At 44.7% G+C, this 16,000-nt stretch overlaps 1 protein-coding gene across 4 annotated transcripts in view; it reads right to left on the reverse strand.

Moving 5' to 3' along the window:
• Positions 1–16,000, reverse strand: part of GSDME (gasdermin E) — a 165,242-nt gene that overhangs the window by 60,012 nt on the left and 89,230 nt on the right. For all 4 annotated transcript variants that reach the window (XR_013216826.1, XM_077268785.1, XM_077268788.1 and 1 more), the window contains exons 6-7: positions 11,003–11,191; positions 2,015–2,142 (exon numbers count right to left, since the gene is read on the reverse strand). Coding sequence is in view for 3 of the 4 variants with exons in the window: in XM_077268785.1 (XP_077124900.1) it covers positions 2,015–2,142; positions 11,003–11,191 (317 nt within the window). In the remaining variant the exon portion in view is untranslated. The remainder of the gene's footprint in view (positions 1–2,014; positions 2,143–11,002; positions 11,192–16,000) is intronic.

Genomic DNA, 16,000 nt, shown 5'->3' on the forward strand with positions numbered 1-16,000 from the left:
GGGCCGGACATAGATCTCCCTGAGAATCTGCCTCCAGAGCTTATTTTAAATGAAAGGAGGCGTTACCAGTGTGAGACATGGAATGACTAACAGTCTGCTCTCCTGATATACATGTCTTATACTGGTAACACTTCCTCTAATTTAAAATAAGCTCTGGAGGCAGATTCTAAGGGAGATCTGTGTAGAAAAACGTGCATTTCTCTGACATAAGACTTCAGATATTAAGGTATCATTTTATTCAAAATTCTATGACCTACATGCCCATATAAACAGCTTAGGAGGGTTGATCCTACTGACAGATGCCCTTTAAAGGGAATGTGTCATCAGTAAATAACCTAATCAGGCTTATATGTTAAATCTATGTTGACAACAATTTGTTTCTTTTTTTTTTCTTTTCAAAACAACAAAAACTTGCAAATTTCACAATTATCACTTCGCGGTACAGTAGATTTATAATTCCTGTTTTGTACAGATATCTTTTCAGCAGTCTCATTCTCATGAGTCAGGTTAACTATAACAGCTAGCAATACTACATACAGTAGAGAACACAGGATTCACAATAGGTGACGTCAGAGCTCACCTCCACTCCTCCTTTCATAGTTCATACCTAGAGGTCTGTAAAATGCAAGAAACAGACTATTGCTGCCTATGTCCACAAGGCTGCTGTTCAGAGCAGGAAGTATGAATATAGGGTTAGGCCTCGTGGAAAGTGTGAAAATAGGGGGATTTCTTTTTTAAATATAGTAATGTAGAAAATAAAAAAAATAAATTAAGAAAATAAAATGTAACATAAAAGCCCAATTTAAACAAAAGATCATTTTCTGATGACAAATTCTGACTATAATTTTAACTGAAAGTTATTATCTGAAACATCCATGGACATTGCTTTGAATGTCGTCATGTACATGCAGGCTAATGTACGGCAATGTAAGGAGTTACACATTCAGCTAAACAAGACAAGAGCTCTGATCTGATAACACTCGGAGTGTATTCTTGTGTTATACTGCAGATTTGCAAAACCATGACAAAAATCGTGATTTAACCCATATGTTTGAAATGGTTGAATAAAGTTCTTTTCCATATCACATTTTTAATTTCCCGAGGAGTGATACACTGGGTATTCCCTTATGTATATCTCAGAGAAAAGCGTCCAACATAGGCCACTGAGTTCACTCGCATGCAACAGCCATTGTATCTCATTATACACACCCTGACACAAGTTATGTCTCTTATCCACGTTATGTAAATAAAAGCTTATAACCCGACGTTAAATTCATCCATTGGTTGTATAAATTATTCTTTTGAAAGCTGAAACCCTCTGAAATGTGGTTTAGGTTAAGAAAATAAATTGGCATCAATGCAGAAATATTGATCAGTTAATGGACATAGAATGGTTTTATTTACATAACATGTATAAGCGACATAACTTCTGTCAGGGAGTGTAGAAAAAAGTGGTATACTTTACTTTATTTTCTACCATCTCCTTTTATAAAGGAAACCAGAATTGACAATTCCTTCCTATATATTAAAAAATCACAGGCATCCAAACTCATAGTGACCTATGAATTTTTAGGGCATACGGTGGGTCCATTGTAGACTTTGGACGTGTAAGTAATGAATGTAGGGAGATTTCCCAATGCACACAACAAATGAAATGTGGATTAAAAAGCCCACTACACATTAGACAAATGCCGCCTGAACCTGCTGATATTGGTGGGACCGGCTGATAGTCTAATGTGAATGCGGACCTCCCGACTTTTCCCAGACAGATGATATCAGGGGAGTGAAGGATTTGGCCTTCTGAATTTCACCGGCCGATCTTTTTCTTCTTCCTGGAGATGAGCCACTTCCAGGGGAGTCTGAGCGTCTCTCATGGAGAACCACAAGAGCTCATCCGTGCTGGGTGCTCTATTGTATAGGTAGTCAGGAGCGACCGCTAATGTGTATGGGGGCCTTAAGTCCCTGGTTTATTACTCAGCCTTCATGTATCATGCACACAGTCCGCTGACCTTACCACAGCCTGGATTTGAGCGACTATTTGCCCATCATCTAATATTTCACACAGCAGATTGTACAGCTCTTCACGCTGGGTATCAGGAAGCTCTTGTAATAAAGCAAAGCGCTTTGTAAGCTCCAATATGTCTTTAAAGAGAAAAAAGGGAGAAAAAAAACAAATCAAAGTGCCTTTTATGCTACCATGAAGCGCTTCTATGACACAAGCATAGTATATCTCACACAACAGGCTCTTCGAAGATGAGAACCGTTTCATGAATATGTTCCTGCGGTATGACAGTGTAATTTGTTCCAGTTGCACATTTTGCTAGTGTTGCTTTCCCCACATGGCTCGATTCTGTGCATTAATGCAGAACACACTGTAGCAGTAAGTGGTGCTATCTCAGGGACACATTGCAGCCTCCTGACAATGTCCTACCAATTATATAGATCAGATTTCTAAGAAGTCTTCATTACAAAATTAAAGTCAGCAGCGCATAGAAAGGATTGTTCTTAGGGTGCAGGGTAAAGCCACCACCACTACACACCAGACTGCCATAGTGACTACAGACTTAGCCCTGGTGGGCAAGTCTCACCTCCGAGTATTCAGAAACTGGGTTCTTTTAGTCAGTGTTGAATGCATGGAGCCTAGTGGTCAGTGACAACTTTCTGCTATGTCTGAGTGGCTATCACTTAATGACAGTGAGGTCAGCTCCTCCCAAAATCCTATTTTATTTATTTATTTTACTCACTTAGGGTACGTGCCCACGATCCGGAATTGCTGCGGGTTTGACGCTACGTACTTGTGCATCATCAAATCCGCAGTGGCCAGATGTGACAGCACAGTGGATGTGAGTCAACCATGCGTGTATGTGTCCCTGCGGATCACCTGCTGAAGCTGACATGTGGCGCGTCTTTCCAGACTGCAGCATATCAATTTCTATTGTGGAGGCGCTAGCCTTCGTAAGAGAAATTTCACCAATACAATTGAACATGGTGAAGCAATGTGGTTCAGTGAACACATGCAGACTCACCTGAGTTCAATAGATGGCAGTGCTTTGGACGCAGCGAACATGCTCTGCATCTAAAGCGCTGCTAGTTCCGGATCATGGGCATCCGGCCTTACAGTCCTGGCCAAAAGTGTTAACACCCTTGAAATTGAAGAAAGTATTTCCCTCAGAAAATTGTTGCAATTACACATGTTTTGTTATACACTTGCTTATTTTCTTTGTATGTATTGGAACAACACAAAAAAAATTGGACATAATTTTCACAGAAAAACCCCAAAATGGGCAGGACAATATTGTTGGCACATTTCCAAAATTGTGGATAAACAACTTTGTTTCAAGTATGTGATGGTCGTTCAAACTCACTTGTGGCAAATAACAGGTGTGGGCAATATGTAAATTACACCTGACACCAGATAAAAATAGGAGATATTGACTCAATTCTTTGTATTGTGTGTCTGTGTGTGCCACACTAAGCATGGAGAACAGAAAGAGAAAAGAACTCTCTGAGGACTTAAGAACCAAAATTGTTGAAAAATATCAACAGTCTCAATATTACAAGAGATCTTGACGTTCCTTTGTCCATGGTGCGCAATATCAAGAAGTTTACAACCCATGACACTGTAGCTAATCTCCCTGGAAGTGGATGGCAGAGAAAAATTGATTAAAGGTTGCAAAGAAGGATAGTCCGATGGTGGATAAGTAGCCCCAATCAAGTTCCAAAGAAATTCAAGCTGTCGTGCAGGCTCAGGGTACATCACTGTCAGTGTGAACTATCTGTCAACATTTTAATTAAATGAAACGCTATGGCGGGAGACCCAGAAGGACACCACTGCTGACACAGATATAAAAAACGTTTGCTAAAACATATGTGAGTTAGCCAAAATCCTCTGGGAAAGTGTCCTGTGGACAGATAAAACCAAGATAGAGCTTTTTGGTAAAATACAGAATTCTACTGTTTACCGAAAATGGAATGAGGCCTACAAAGAAGAGAACACAATACCTACAGTCAAATATGGTGGAGGTTCAAAGATGCTTTGGGGTTGCTTTGCTGCCTCTGGCACTGGGTGCTGTTGGGAGAAGGAACCCTTCAAATATGAGAGACCTGGAGCAGTATTCAAAAGAAAAGTGGTCTCAATTCCAGTTGAGAGGTATGAGAAGCTTGTTGATGGTTCTAGGAAGTGATTTATTACAGTTATGTGAAATTATGTCCAATTTTCCTATTTTCTGTGTTTTTGTGTTGTTCCAATACACACAAAGGAAATAAATATGTGTATAACAAATCAAGTGTATTTGCAATAATTTTCTTTGTGAAAAACTACATTTTCTGGAACAATTTCAAGGGTGCCAACACTTTTGGTCATGACTGTATATGGCGCCATCATACTTAAAAGCACTTTACAGACATCAGCATCACTGTCTCCATTGAGGCCCCCAATCTAGATTTTCTATCTGTATGTCTTTGGAGTGTTGGAGGAAACCCAAGCAAACATGAGAAGAACATACAAACCTCATGCTGACGTTGTCTCTGGTGGGATTTGAACCTCGGACCAGAGCGCTGCAAAACAACAGTGCTAACCACTGAGCCACCATGCTGCCCATCTGTTCCAATCAATTCTGTAGAACAAGCTACATGCATCTGCCAGTAATAATGCTTAATTGCTTAATTGTACTTTCCTGCCAGGGAGCATCACAGATGTGGTAGGAGACAATTTTATGTAGGGGGGTAGGCTGATGTAGGTTTGGGTTAGAGGGGGAAGCAATGCTCTGCCTGCTAAGGGGAGGTGAAGGCAATGTGGACTACTGGGTAAAGGATGAAGGCTCTACTTGGCAATCATTTTGGAAACTTGGCACACGTGAAATGTCACCCACTTTGCTCCAGCTGTAACACTACGGATTTTTTACCTACAAAACCACTGTATATCTATTGTGTATTAATATACCCTAAATGTTCAATTTTAAAGGGGGGTGTCTGACAAATGAATCTTTTTAAAATAAGGCAAGGATAACATCTGCAAAGAATTTTCTCCCCGTCTTTGCGTGGCTTTCCTCCGGGTTCTTCGGTTTCTTCCCACACTCCAAAGACATACAGATAGGGAATGTAGATTGTGAGTCCTCAATAGGGCCAGTGCTGATAATAGCCTGCACCCCCAATGAAGTCCATCTTGTGCTTGATGATCAGTTGTGTGTATTGAGCCAATAACTTCCACCTTCTTGAATTCTACTACTACCACCTATCTGTTCACCAAACCCACATTCGAGATCTCAGCGGAGAGAGGTCCCGCAGCCACTTCTAATATACTTTCACTCACCAGACAACCCCCCACCAATTAATCTCTCTGAAAAACAAACACAGCAATAGGTTTATCCATATGATGTTTTCATAGTGCTGGCCCTGACCTAGGCCTGGTAATATTAGTTTATGGCAATGTAAGGTACACATTTTACATTATGCTCCCCTAAACTTCTCTGTTATCATCCTATAATGGTACACCACCTTGTAAAATGCCACAACTACAAAGTAATATTGGACTGTGAGAAACCAAGTTGGGTTGTTGATGGAGTCAGGCATTCAGGGACATAGGACACAAGACAGTATGCAAGCAATGCTTCCAGTGTGATGAACATAGTGTGCCATGGTGTAAAATGACTCGGGGTCAAGACCTGACATACCGGCTCTAAACCTGGACTCGCTGGTATCTAGTTTTGCAAAGGTTAACATTTAATACGTGTAATACGTGATAGATACCATTAATTTATGTGAGATCTGTTATATTAAGGCTTGTCTTTCCTTTGACCTAATTCATAGAAGTCTCAATCATGGAAATTGCAGAAACCGCTATTCCTGCCCCGTATCACTGCGGCAAATCCTCTAATACTTTTCTAGCTATAAGTGGCAGCCAATGACCAGTTAGGTGCCAGGACTTAGTAATGGAAGTGAACAGTTCTGAGTTGTGTGAGCAGCAATGTCTCTAGAATATAATATACTTAAAGGGTTCGTCCCATGTTCAATCTTCAGAAGAGCACTTTCCAGCTTTCCACTAGTCATGGGGCAGTGCACTTCTGATGACTGACAGTTCAGACCAGTGGCATGGCTGACCTGCTACACTGTGCGCTCTCCCAGGCTGCTAGCAGAAGCAGCAGAGAAACTGAAGCTGTCCACATTCAGCCTGGTTCTGAGCAGCGCTTACAAGCTCTGCAGCAAAGAGCTTGTAAACACCGCACACTTTGCCTATGGGACTGGCCACTTCTGATAGACTGCAGAGATGGCTGACAACCTAGGCAAGGAGCAAAAAACTATAACATTAAACATTTTTAAAGGGAACCTGTAAGCATCGAAAGAAATGTGGAATTTGCATTCATGATTTTGTAGTATTGCATACACATTACAACTCTAATAATTACAGTTGAAGTAGAGCAGTGTTCCCCAACTCCGGTCCTCAAGAGCCACCAACAGGTTCTGTTTTCAGGATTTCCTTAGTAATGCACAGGTGATTGAATGCTTGCCAGTCCAGGTGATACAATTATCACCTGTGTAATACTAAGGAAATCCTGAAAACATGACCTGTTGGTGGCTCTTGAGGAGCGGAGTTGGGGAACACTGAAGTAGAGAATAAAAAAAAAAAAAAGAGGCAGATAAATATGGCATGCGAAAACACATTTGAGATATACATAACATAGGATTTGTATAGCATTTCACCAGTTTGAGTATGTTAAACTAGCCAGATTATGGAATAGTGGCTGCAGAGCTGAATAAAACATAGTTTTTCTTTATGTGATAATTTAACTGGGCGTTACCAGAGATTTATCTGTGGGGGCGTGTACTTCTTCTGCTGCATGAATTTGACCAATCATAAGCAGGCAGCAACACACATGGGGAAAAAAAGAACAGAAATTCAGCAGAGCTGATTTATGTCTCATTACAAAGCCTTCCACATCCACAGCAGTCAGTGTGGGGGAAAAGTGAGAGCCGACAGCACTGTGAGACGAGATATCAAAGTGTTTGTAATGATACACACTCAGGTTTCTACTGTATCTTTACACAGTAACTGCACAGATCAGTGAGGACAGGAGGGCGTGCTCTTTTCTCCTCTGTTTGTTGCTGAGTTTGTATATGCAGATGAAGACGTACATGCCCCTACAGACAAATCTCTGGTAAAGTCACTAAATTTGGTGTAACTCCACTCCAATCCCCTCTGGTGTATTTTTGGGTGTGCTAATATTTTGGTGCAATTTTTTGCCATTTTGCCCCCAAAAGTTGCAAAAACAGACCGAGGCAGAAAAAAGAATACAATGTTTTACTCTTTGAGCTAAATTCACTAATCACATGTGCTTTTAAACTTATTTGTGCCCAAAATGGCAATACCACAAGACAAGGAGAGTGGTTAAAAAATGTACATTATGAATTGGGGTCTTGGTTTCCACAACAGGCCTTGTTGAATATACCCAAGTGCATAAATTTAAGCATCCTCACTGAGTCTTTGCAGAACCTGTTACAAGCAAAAACAATCCCAATAGAGTATGCATACGCCATGGAAGCTGGTCCTAACAAACCATGTGTAATATTTAAGCAGTAATTCTATGATGACAGACCCTCTTTGGGGCAGCAATCATACCACAATGGGAGTTTGAACAGTCTGGACTGCATGACTAGCTGGGCCCTTCTGACTTACGGGACCCATAGTGGCCGCGTGGGCTGGGAGCCCCTGGGGGAGCGGGGGCTCTGGTCTGCTGGCCCTGATAGCGGGCAGTGTTAGCCGCAGCCTGCAGCTAATACTGCCCGCTATTAAAATGACATGAATATTCACTTCTCTCGGCGCCCATGGGGGCGTGGGGAAGGGTGAATATTAATTTCTCTTCAGCAGCAGGGACAGGCTTTAGCCACAGCAGCCAGCTCCTGCCTCCTGTCACCCGCTGCTGCTCCGCTGGCACTGGGCGGGCCCCGCTGACTCACGGGCCCCATAACAGCTGCATAAGTGTACTGCTATTAGCGACACGCCCTTGGAGCAGCGGGGCCCTAGGCAGCTGCCGGCCCTGTATGCCAGCAGGTGTCAGTGGTCCAACCCTGCTCCCACCCTGGTTGAATCTTCTCATCCATGCGCAGTGGCGTATCCGGGGGGGGGGGGGGGTAGCCGGGGCATGTGCCGGGCGCAGCCGACAGGGGGGCGCCAGCGGGCCGCCTGATGATGCGGCGGTCCAAGGAGGCTCCTCATCGGCGGCATTCTGCCGCCCCCACACTGAGATAGTCCCGTTCTCTGAGCCGGCTGTCAAATTGACAGCCGGCTCAGAGAAAGTGCTGCGCGTCGAATCCCAAGTGTCAGCGGCGTAACTACCGCGGTCGCAGCTGCAACGGGGCCCGGAGTGCCTAGGGGCACGCCCAGTCCAGCAGAGACTGGGCGGACCCGTAAGCACTCTGAGCTACAAAATAGGCCGACGGACCTTTAAATCTTCTGTACAGGCCCTGGTGCGCGTGCACTCTCTCAGTGCGTGTGCGATCACGGGTGGGACTGCACTTGTCCCGCAGCAGAGCCCCTCCACCGCAGAGAGCCGCACACCACAACTATGGCTGCCGCTGCTCTGTGCGCACAGGACCTGTGATGAGGTCACAGGAGGGGAGGAGTCAGGAGTCACATAATCAAGGGCCTCCGTGTAGTGCAGGACTCTGCTGGTTGTCATGCTGCTGGACGAGGGTAAGCTTTTGTGGGGGTCAGGAGTGGTTTGTGTGGATGTAGCAGAGCCGTGTGTGTACGAGGTGTACAGAGCGGAAGCCGTGTGTGCAAGGTGTATGGAGCGGAGCTGGGTGTGTACGAGGTGTGCGGAGAGGAAGCCGTGTGTGCAAGGTGTATGGCGCGGAGCTGGGTGTGTATGGAGTGGAGCCGTGTGTGTACGGGGTGTACAGAGCGGAACTGGGTGTGTGCAAGGTGTATGGAGCTGAGCCGTGTGTACGAGGTGTACAGAGCGGAGCCGTGTGTGTACGAGGTGTACAGAGCAGAGCCGTGTGTGTACGAGGTGTACAGAGCGGAACTAGGTGTGTGCAAGGTGTATGGAGCGGAGCCGTGTGTGTAAGAGGTGTACGGAGCAGAACTGGGTGTGTGCTAGGTGTATGGAGCGGAGCCGTGTGTGCACGAGGTGTACGGAGCGGAACTGGGTGTGTGCAAGGTGTATGGAGCGGAGCCGTGTGTACGAGGTGTATGGAGCGGAGCCGTGTGTGTATGAGGTGTACGGAGCGGAACTGGGTGTGTGCAAGGTGTATGGAGCAGAGCCGCGTGTGTACGAGGTGTACCGAGTAGAGCTGAGTGTGTACGAGGTGTACGGAGCAGAGCTGCGTGTGTACGAGGTGTACGGAGCAGAGCCACGTGTGTACGAGGTGTACGGAGCGGAGCGGTGTGTGCAAGGTGTACGGAGTGGACCCGTGTGTGCAAGGTGTACGGAGCTCAGCCGCGTGTGTAGGAGTAACTAGGTGTGGCCATTATACTGTACGCAATATGTGTGTGTGTGTTTGTGCGTGCATGCGTAGCGCTGCGGGTGAATGTGCAGAGACGTAAATGGTTTTGTGTGTGTGTGTACGGGGAGGAGAGGCGAGGGCAATGATGGGGCTGACGGGGAGAGGGCAATAATTGGGATGGAGGGAGAGGAGGAAATGATGGATGTGGTGGAATGGGCAATGATGGAGGTGGAATGGGCAATGATGGGGGTGGGGGGGAGGAAATGATGGAGGTGGTGGAATGGGCAATGATGGGGGTGGGGGAGGCAATGATGGAGCTGGAAATTGGAATGGGCAATGATGGTGGTGGGGGAGAATGCAATGATGGTGGGGAGGAGGAAATCATGGAGGTGGTGGAAAGGGCAATAATGAGGGGGGGGGGAAGAAATGATGGAGGTGGTAGAATGGACAAGGATGGTGGTGGTAGAAAGCACACTGATGATATTGGAGGGGGAGAAAATGATGGAGGAGACGATGGAAGTCTGCAGAGACGGCTGTGGATGAGAAAACTCATCATGGGGTCTGGACAAGATGAAGAAAAGGAGAACGACTCCAGAGACGACGCCATCTATTAGGTACCTGGATGTAAATGTTATTTGTGATACTAACTATCATGTTTTTATTTATGTTAGGAGCATTAAAGGGGATGTCCAGGTTTGTAATGAGTCTGCAGTCATTCTTTATGACTGCAGACTTCTGTCTTCTCATAGTGCGCCCTGCACGCTGTCAGGATTCTGTAGTGCTGGCGATTTACATACATGCAATCACGTGCTGACTAGACATGTGTGGCCTCTGTCAATGAAAATGAACTGAGAGAGTCTAGTCGGAATGTGGTCAGAAGTATACAAATCGCATACTTGTGCTGACATGACTGTCCACCGACAATTAGTTGTGAGAATTCAGAAGCTTGCAGTGTCAGGATTCAGCTCTGCAGGTTCCAGTAGTCGTCATATGGACACTTCACTCATATGCGACTTTCATACTTATGGTCCTGTGACAACGAGCTTCTCTTCTGCTTCTCTCAGTTTTTCACTGAATATTGAGAGCATTAGGGAGAGCGGCTCGTGGGTACATGACTAAGTGTGCAAATCGCATATGTCTGGGGGGGCACCAAAATGTATTCTTGCCCCGGGTTCCAGAAACCCTAGATACACCTCTGTCCACGCGTACACATGGCTGTGGTGATAACAAACCTTGTCAATGGCCACAATTGCTGCAGTCGTCAGCCTCAGTTGTCACCATAGACAATCAAAACACATGGACACCGATGTGAGTAATACAATTCTCTTTTTCTGAGCTAATATACCAGTTTTAACTTTTTTATGTATTAATTATGCATAAAAGCAAACAATATGCTTTGTCTGCCACATCACTCTTACTTTCCTTTGTAGGTAGAAACAGTATTGTTCTTAAAAAGCTGTGGGAAACAGAAAAGATCATTGATATGGAGACTAGGTGTGTTTATGAAAATGTGAATTGTGTGACTCTTGAAATGCCGGTATTCACAGCGAGAAAGTACCTGGTTTCAGAACCGAGAGGGCAGCATGGCTTGGAATGGGTTTCCGATCAACAGACTCATCCCTGGTGCCATCCACAACATCAAAGTCACATAGAGATCGATGGTCATATAGACCGGACGTAGTACATGGATACTTCCCACTTGATGCCTTCTCAAAGCCTCCTTGTTTTTCAGATAACAAGCAGAATTCTGGAAGAATAAAGAAAACAATAAGAACTGATCAGAAGTCACAAGTAGGATTATCTATCATCAACACCTCCTAATATACAACTTTAAGATGAAAATTTATATTCCTGCTTTCTGAATTTGTCTACACAGGATTTTTACATAAATGTACTGTTAGGTATTTCCAGATGTAGAGAATGTTTTTGGATGGGTTTGTTATGTTTCTTGCACTGGTAATGGAAATTCACCCGGAAAGGAAACCTTTCATTACCATCACACCCTGTCAGACATCACGCTGTTCCCACACAGCCCTCACCACAGGCGGAGGTAGCAATGACACCATGCACTATGACAGCTGCACAGTGTGGAGATGGCCCGCTTTAAACAGACCGCTCCGGAGATGACAAGTCCACTCCTCCCAATACCTCAAGGTCAGGAAATATGTTTTCCATGGGAAGTGATAGTCTTTAATGTGACCAGATCAGTAGGACATTAACCCATGCTGGGAAGCTACTGCAGTCATTTTCTGGAAAGGATGAAGCAAGAAAAAACAAAACAAAAGAGAAGTCGTGATCAGAATAGTTACCACCGACCCATGATAAGTCTCACAGCGACAAAGCAGATTTTATGAATAACACAAATAAATGCACATTGCTAAATCAAAGTGCTAAGGATTTTTGAGTGTCAGCATAAAAGCAATCAGGAAAAAGGGGTTAATCTAAAATTCTTGCCATTCTGTCACCAAAGGATGATGGTTATTTCTAACAACGTAAGTGAACAGTCACATAGCTATTAGAAAAATGAGAAAATTAGAGGGAACCTGTCAGAAAGGTCAACCCTCCAAATCACATATATGGGCATGTTGGTCTTTGAAATGTAAATCCATTGACACCTTTATGTCTTCTATTTGTTGTTGCATTCTAAGGGTACTGTCACACAGTGCAATTTTCGTCGCTACGACGGCACGATCCGTGACGTCGCAGCGTCGTATGATTATCGCTCCAGCGTCGTAGACTGCGGTCACACTTTGTAATCACGGCGCTGGAGCGATGCCGAAGTCCCCGGGTAACCAGGGTAAACATCGGGTAACTAAGCGCAGGGCCGCGCTTAGTAACCCGATGTTTACCCTGGTTACCAGCGTAAACGTTAAAAAAACAAACAGTACATACTCACATTCCGGTGTCTGTCCTCCGGCGTCTCAGCTTCTCTCCACTGTGTAAGCACAGCGGCCGGAAAGCACAGCGGTGACGTCAGACGTCACCGCTGTGCTCGCTTTCCGGCCGGCAGGCGCTCACAGTGCAGAGAAGCTGAGACGCCGGGGACAGACACCGGAATGTGAGTATGTACTGTTTGTTTTTTTAACGTTTACGCTGGTAACCAGGGTAAACATCGGGTTACTAAGCGCGGCCCTGCGCTTAGTTACCCGATGTTTACCCTGGTTACAAGCGAACACATCGCTGGATCGCTGTCACACACAACGATCCAGCGATGTCAGCGGGTGATCAAGCGACGAAAGAAAGTTCCAAACGATCTGCTACGACGTACGATTCTCAGCGTGATGTCTGATCGCAGTAGCGTGTCAGACACTGCGATATCGTAACGATATCGCTAGAACGTCACGAATCGTACCGTCGTAGCGATCAAAATTGCACTGTGTGACAGTACCCTTAGTAATAAGTGTTTTCTTTCATATGCTAATGAGGAATGAAGAACTCTGGCTGTGACAGAGCATTTTCCAAACTTCTGACCCCAGAGGATGTTTCCCGCCTAGCTCCAGCCGCTTTACCTTGGGTTATAGCTCCCTGTCTGTGTGCCTTAATGCTCCAGGCAATGATATAGACAGTGAGCTACTGATAAAGCTAAAGAGGCTGGTTCTGTGAAATTGAATATATTCAATAAGCTTAAAGGGAACCGGTCACCAGGTTTGTCGCATATGAGGTAAAGCCAGTACCTGTACGCCCTGATATACATCATTTTAATATGCTGTATATATGCCTCAATCCAACCTAGACAAGAAAAAGGCCTACAGGGCGGTCGGGTCCATTGGGCGTCACTGTCTTGGTTCGCCACCTCCTCTCTTCTTGCGACGCCATCCTCCTTCTGTGCTTCGTATGGATGACGCGTCCTACGTCATCCACCCAGTATCCCCGGCATCGTGCTACTGCGAAGTCCTATTTCTTTTTGCCCCGTTAAGGGCAGAGCAAACTACTGCAGGGTGCATACGCCAGAAAAGGTCAAAGGGCCCCAGAAAAGTGCGCCTGCACAGGAGAGCAATGCTGAACGCTGTGTGGATGATGTAGGAAGTGTCATCCACATGAAGCACAGGAGGACGTCATCGCAATAAGTGAGGAGGCGATGGACTAAGACAGCGACCCCCATCGGACCAGACCGCACCGTAGGGGAGTATTATAAAACGTGTTTTGCTTGTCTGGCAGGCTGGATTAGAGTCATATATACAGCATATTAGAATGCTGGTTACCAGGGCTAAATTAACTCCATTTTCTCCTTTTTCATTTGCCAGGACGCTGAGACAGATACTTGTGCACGATCTGACTGGTGTTGGTAAGGCTGTTTCTTTCTGGTTTATCATCTCTAATTCCTGCACGCCCCTATGTGCAGTTTGAATGGATTGAGCTTACTTACAAATTCCCTTAAATGTAGCTTTTTTCCCCCTTGTAACCGAAGGCCACAGTTGTACCTTATCTATTGGGTCTCCAAGAACATAAGGAGTCACCTGCATACATACTGTAAGGCTGCCGTCACACTAGCAGTACTTGGTCAGTATTTTACATCAGTATTTGTAGCCAAAACCAGGAGTGGAACAAATAGAGGAAAAGTAGAATAGAAACATATGCACCACTTCTGCATTTATCACCCACTCCTGGTTTTGGCTTACAAATACTGATGTAAAATACTGACCAAATACTGATAGTGTGACGGCAGCCTAAGACATCGCCTGGTGCATTTCCACCACGGATTGCCAGAAAACCCAACAATCAGTAGTAGGAGGCAAACAGAGGGGTTACATTTTAGAAAATTGAGCCCCACACTGCAATGATGCATCTTATTAATAAAGAACTTACTTAACCCCTTATTTTCCTGGTACGACGGTAGGTTTTCCTAAGACGTTTTCTATTATGTAATGTGGCAGCTCAATGTGCACTTTAATACTAATCAAATAAAAGTATAGTAAAGCAGCACAAATCACTACCAAGGTCTAAGACGTGACAAAGGATAATCACATAAAAGCATCTCATTCATTTCTGAGTGCTTTTCTTACAGCACAGGAACAATGTGAATGAAAGCCAGGGAAGACCTGAAGGGGTGTCCTTTCACTGAGAAATAAATAGAAATCTTTTAAAATGCTGTAAAATATTCCAATAATTAGCACCATCATTACCGATATCCTGCTGCTCCTGTCCCAAGGCTCTCACTGTTCCCTGCACTGCCTGAGACACCATGGGCATAGCGGTATTATATCCCTCCAGGCCAAAAAGGAACAGGAAGTACAGAGATCGTCAGGGCACAGGAACAGCCCAAGCGGGGGATAGGGAAAGCGAGATTTATTTTCTTACTTTACACCATTCTAGTTTTTTTCTATTTTTTTCTCTTCTAACATTTCGGTGGTTGGACAACCCCAATAACACACAACATAAAATAATGTACCAAAATAAAAATGGCTAAAGGGAAACTGCTGCGCAAAGACGCATAATATAATATGCAGGACAATAGCGTTAAGATGCTGCTCGGATGCAGATTGTTTTTTTCCATAAATCAATAGCACACGTGATCACAGAAATGTCCTTCTTGCTCTTCCTGGACTGATCATTAATTATCAAAATTCTTAATTCTTGGGTAAACTTGGTGCTCCATTGATTTATGGAATAAAAATTAAAATGTCAGTAACCCTTTAAAGGAACTTTCCCATAGTTTTACATTGATGGACTACCCTTAGGATCAGTCATTAATATCTGATTGGTGGGGGTGTGACATCCAGCATCCCCGCCGATCAGCTGGTCTCCGTCAATGGTATAGTGGCTACAGATGGGTACTGCACATCCACCACCTATTGATGTCACCTATTGGGGGATGTGTGGTGCTCGGCCATTATACCACTGTAGGAGCTGTGCTGTGAAGCTCCGCAACTCAGCATTTCAGCCAGGGAACAACTGATCGGCAGGGGTGCAGCGTATTGCACCCTAATCGATGAGATACTGACGACCTGTCCTAAGGATAGGTCATCAATGTAAAAGTCCCAGACACCCCCTTTAAGTAGAATTTAAGAAAATGTTTTAAAAGATAGCAAGCTGGACAGAAAGATATTTCTGTTGGCAGCCTTGCAGTTAACAGAGGACCACTATGAAGAGACCTGGCTGCGGGGGAGTGACGGACCGTGTGCGTTCAGCAGCATTCAGCTTACTGGATGAATATGTGCATTGCTAACCTCCAGTGGGCCATACTATGTCCGTATATCTCATATCTCTTCATTGAAATGCTTTTATTTCCCAGCCCAAAATACTAAAATAATATTAGTTTTACATCAAATTCTCCCACCTTCTGCACATATGGTGGGCAAACGCTTTCAAGCACGACCACTTCAGAGATCCCCGACACGAGGTGCAAGGAATCAGGAGGGGATGCGACCTAATGTCTCCATCATGTGTCTGCAGGACTGTATGAAGAGGACACAGTAACCGCACAACAAGAAGAAAATACGCTCTTCCCATTTCTTATTTTCCCATGTAATTATCAGTTACTGCACACTTGGCGCACAACCTGTTGATAATAAATGTTCATGTTCCTCAGCTGCTTTATTACCATCACAACACCTAC

Source organism: Ranitomeya variabilis, chromosome 6 (assembly GCF_051348905.1).
Source record: "Ranitomeya variabilis isolate aRanVar5 chromosome 6, aRanVar5.hap1, whole genome shotgun sequence".
NCBI lineage: Eukaryota > Metazoa > Chordata > Amphibia > Anura > Dendrobatidae > Ranitomeya > Ranitomeya variabilis.